At 59.2% G+C, this 4,342-nt stretch overlaps 1 protein-coding gene across 1 annotated transcript in view; it reads right to left on the bottom strand.

Annotated features, from left to right (window-relative positions):
* Positions 1–588: 588 nt before the first annotated feature.
* Positions 589–4,342, bottom strand: part of LOC104500582 (C-terminal-binding protein 2-like) — a 10,588-nt gene continuing 6,834 nt past the window's right edge. The window contains exons 5-7 of the mRNA XM_010144247.1: positions 3,145–3,272; positions 2,369–2,486; positions 589–821 (exon numbers count right to left, since the gene is read on the bottom strand). Of these exons, the coding sequence (XP_010142549.1) occupies positions 641–821; positions 2,369–2,486; positions 3,145–3,272 (427 nt within the window). The 3' untranslated portion in view covers positions 589–640. The remainder of the gene's footprint in view (positions 822–2,368; positions 2,487–3,144; positions 3,273–4,342) is intronic.

The following is a 4,342-nucleotide window of genomic DNA, read 5'->3' as shown; positions in this document are numbered from 1 at the left end:
CGCTCTCCCTGCGCCGGGGAGGGCGGCGGCCAGTGCCAGGAGCCCCCGCTGCCCTCCCCATCCCGCGGAGCCCGGCTGCAAGGGCAAGAGCTTCAACGTGGCAGGCGCCCCTCGGTGACAGGTCGCTGGCCCCGGGTGACTGCAGAAAGGATGATCATTCTTTATCCATTTTTCTTCCTCTTCTAAGCTGGTGCTGATGCCTCCCGTTAGAAAAGGGAACCAGGTACCAGAGCAAGGACAGGGCTGAAGCCCATTTCTGGGTTCAGGCTGACGATGGCTCAAGGTGATGCTTTGCCCTGTCCTTCCCAGAATTGAGGGGGGGGGGTGGAATCTCTTTATTCATGTGATTGATTGATTGATGCACAGATGAAGGAAAGCTTAACACACAGTAACAGAAATTGTTCGTGAACGGAGCACGTGGTCGTTTTTCAGTGCCTCACTACGCAGGGGGCTTCTTCGGGGCTTCTCCCGGCTGTGTGGTCAGCACTGGAACGCCAACGATGCGGCAGTCCAAAACAACGTTACAAATGACGTATCAAATGCCTTTTTTTTTGTTGTTTGTTTGTTTTTCAGTTCGTGTATAACTTCTTTTCCAATGTCTCTTGGTCCTAAGCTTATTGACTGGTTTTTAAATTATCTGCTATTGCTCGTTGGGATGTTCCCTGTTGTCCCCGTGTTTTGTGGGCTGGTTGGGAGATGGAGCTTGGGAGGGGTGTGCCACGGTGGGAAGGTTGTGAGTCACGGGGATGCCGCCGGGAATGATGCCCTCCATGGCGGCCGGTATTCCTCCCGGGGCCACGCTGACCATCCCAGGCGGGTACCTGGAGGAGGGGACAGAGAGAGGCAGGTTTGTCACACAGCCAGCGCAAATCGCCCAACTGCCGCTGCAGGGGAAAGGAGCAGCACCGCGATCCTGCCGCTCTGCTGGAGCGGAGTTCCAGAGCTTCAAGGGCTGGCTCAAAGTTAAACCATGGCTGCTGTCCCCCGGGTAAGTGTCCTCCGCTACACTAGAGGACTGTGCCCTGGGCTGGACCTTCTGGCAGGTGCCTGAACCTTACAGAAGCTTTCTCTGGAAAAAGGGGGTAAGGACTCAGCCTGAGTGCTCTCGGGAATGCCAATCGCTTCCATGCTGCTGTCGCCATCCCGTGAGCACCTTCCAGCGCCCACCCCCGGGTTGTGTTTCCTCTCTGTGGAAGGTGAGCTGCGTCTTCCTCCCGTAACAGAGCGCCCAGCCACGACGGGGGGTTGGACCTAATCCACCTTCCTACGCACGGGGGGAGTTCTGCGTATGCCAAGAAATGACACGGAGGTGAGAAAGGAGAAGAAACAGGAATTCCTTGAGCTGGCCACAGGGAGGACAGGATGTGGGGACCCTCTGGAGGGCTGCAGGACACGGGCACTGAGGACCCCAGCCACCAGCCCCTCCCTGCTGCTGCTCCAGCCCTGGGGCAAGGCAGGGGGGATGCCAGGAGGTTCTACCTGCCCATGAAGGTGGAGAGCTGAGCCCAGCTTACGGCTCTCGAGGAGCTTAAGGAGGATGAAGCACCCTGCAGGGTTAAGCTGGGAGGGTTTGTCCTCAGCATCATGGCAGTGCCCACGTGCTTCAGAGTGGGCAGGAGCAGGACCAAGGGCGAGCTGTCACCAGCTACGGGTGGGTCGGGCTAGGTGTTCTGCTGGTCCCAGTGAGCCGTCCCAGTGCGCAGGGCCACGGCCCCGCAAGGGCTCGGCTGCCGGGCGCACTTCTGCCCGCGTCTGCCCTGTAACGTGACCGGGTGTGCCCGCAGCAGGTTTTTTTTTGTATCTCAGAGTATTTTTGGTGGTGGTGATACGCTGGAGGCTGCCCAAGCTCCAGCTGAGTCCTCGTGCCTCACGGCTCCTATCAGCATGCTTTGAGCTGGCCAAAGAGAAGCAATAAATAACCCTGGTCTTGGGGATTTTGGTGGAAATTAGTGCCTGTATTTGGAGTTTTCACCCCGGATCATCAATTCACGAGCCGGGCTGGGCTCACAGCAGCCAGCACACTGGCAAATCTGCCATCGCGTCTCCCGTTTAGCAGTGATGTCCTGCTTGTTTACTGGTCTGAGGGTGGGGGAGGACAGGGGCTGTCCTTCCAGTTAGGGAGATGCTGCCCGAGTGCCGCTGCCCCCCCAGAACGAAGGCTTTACGGCGAGGAGCTGTACAAACCCGTGGTTAACTCCAGCAGCGCTGGCCCGCCCAGCCCTGGGACTACTGGTCCCTGGGGAGGGGGATTGCAGCGGCTCAGCCCATGCAGCGGGCGGTTCGTGGGCTTTGCTGGTGCCTTTGCAGGTGGGATCCCACCGTGTCCGTGCGGGGGGAGCCGTGGAGGTGGTCCTGTTCTCCAGCTTACCTGTACGTGGCACCATTGAGCTCCGGATGAATCGCCTGCTGATCTATTACTGACCACGGAGCCGTCGTGACGAAGAATTCCTTATTCACGCAGTTCCTTAGGCTCTCTGGGATGCGCCCTGGAGTTGGGAATAAAGGCAAGGATGTGTCAGGCGGGTCTACGCTCATCCCCCTCTAATAAGCTGCAGTGTTTTAATTTCACGGTATTTGTTAGTGTAAAGAATGGGGGAAAACCAACAAAATCCCCCAGCCCTTGTTTCCGGGCACCATTTGGCTGCCCCGAGGTGCAGGGCTGCTGCCCCGTGGAGCTCTGCCTTCCACCTTACCGAGGAGGGCAGCTCTGCGGCCGGGAGAACCACCCGTTTGCTGGAGTGCCGTGACAGCCCCTGTGACAGCAGGAGTGGGACCCCGGTGCCTGCACTGCTCTGGGATTCGGTTTGGGCGCGCAGTCAGCTACGCTCCGCACCGACCTGTGGGTCAGCCCCGTCAAAAGGGGCCGGAGTTACCGATCACTGTCGTCGTCTTCCCCGTCACAGACGCTGGTCTTTGCCCAGCAGCACACGTGCCCCATTGATTTGGAAAAACCAAACCCTCACCCGACCACAAATGTGTCCAAATGACAGAAAAGCCAAGTTTGGGGTCTCAGCTCTTTTAGCTGGGAAGAACGCCAGGGTTAGACACCTTTCCCCCTCTCTGCGGAGCCACGGGCAGGGTGAAGCCCCGGGGCGTCCAGGCACGGCCGCGAGCTCGCCCCCGCTTCGCCGCCGCGCTGGGTACCTGTGATCGCACGGCGTATCTCAGTGGCAGCAGCTTCCCTCATCTCCAGCGACGCCTGCTCGCTGTACCAAGCGGTGTGTGGAGGGCAGATTAAATTGGGAGCGTCTTTCAACGGGCCTTGAGCAAAGCTGGGAGCAGGGTGAAGAAAGAGAGAGTACTCGACGTTTAACGAGAGAGGAGAAGGTGTTATGAGCATCAAAAGGCTGTACCAAGCGGTGTGTGGAGTGCAGATTAAATTGGGAGCGTCTTTCAACGGGCCTTGAGCAAAGCTGGGAGCAGGGTGAAGAAAGAGAGAGTACTCGACGCTTAACGAGAGAGGAGAAGGTGTTATGAGCATCAAAAGGCTCGTGGCCTGCCCTCTGCCTACGCAAGCCCCGGTCCCCAGCGCCTCGCCTGTGGCACCAACGGGGTCTTGCCAGCCCGAAATGGCCACGGAAACCCTGGGGAGGAATCACGGCTCCAGCGCCGGGCACAAAGTGAATACGCACCAAAAAAACCCCCAAACCCCAAGAGGGCTGAAAGACCAACCTGCTGGGTGGTGCTTAATGTCCCCACAGGACTCAACGCCTGGGGGGTGTCACTGCGGCAGCGTGGTGACAGGAGGTGGGTCACCCGGCCCAGGAGGGGAGGGGTGGACACAGGGGGTTCCCCCTCTGTAGGAGCACATGTTCTTGTTTCTGAGAACACAAGCATCTCACTAGCCCGACTGCCATCCCCAGCCTGCGGTGAGAGGAGCTGCTCTCCGGCTTCAACCAACCCCTTCCCAGCTAGCAGCAGCCTCCAGGCAAAATACTCTGACACTCAAGTGAGCACTCCGTGCTGCATTTAACCTCGGCTGAGTCCTTGTTCTAGGCTCCCAGTGTCCCTTTGAACACCAGTAACCCCAGTGCCAGCTCGTGCCATGGGCTGCTGCGAGGGCCGTGGCCTCGTTTGCAGACGATGCTGGGTTGGGCAGGAGTGGTGACAGGCTGGAGGGGCGGGAGACTCCACAGCGGGATCTGGACAGGGTCGATCGAGGGGCTGAGGATCAAAAAGGCCAAGGGCCAGGTCCTGCTCTTGGGTCATAACAAACCCCTGCAACGCTCCAGGCTGGGGGAAGAGCAGCTGGAAACTGCCCACGGGAGAAGGCGCTGGGGGAGCTGGTCACCAGCAGCTGAAGCTGAGCCAGCGGCGTGCCCACGAGGCCCAGAAGGCAGAT

This window comes from Buceros rhinoceros, unplaced genomic scaffold, assembly GCF_000710305.1.
Source record: "Buceros rhinoceros silvestris isolate BGI_N320 unplaced genomic scaffold, ASM71030v1 scaffold22839, whole genome shotgun sequence".
Lineage (NCBI taxonomy): Eukaryota > Metazoa > Chordata > Aves > Bucerotiformes > Bucerotidae > Buceros > Buceros rhinoceros.
Note: the sequence above shows the minus strand (reverse complement) of the source record. Positions and strands in the feature narration are given on the sequence as shown.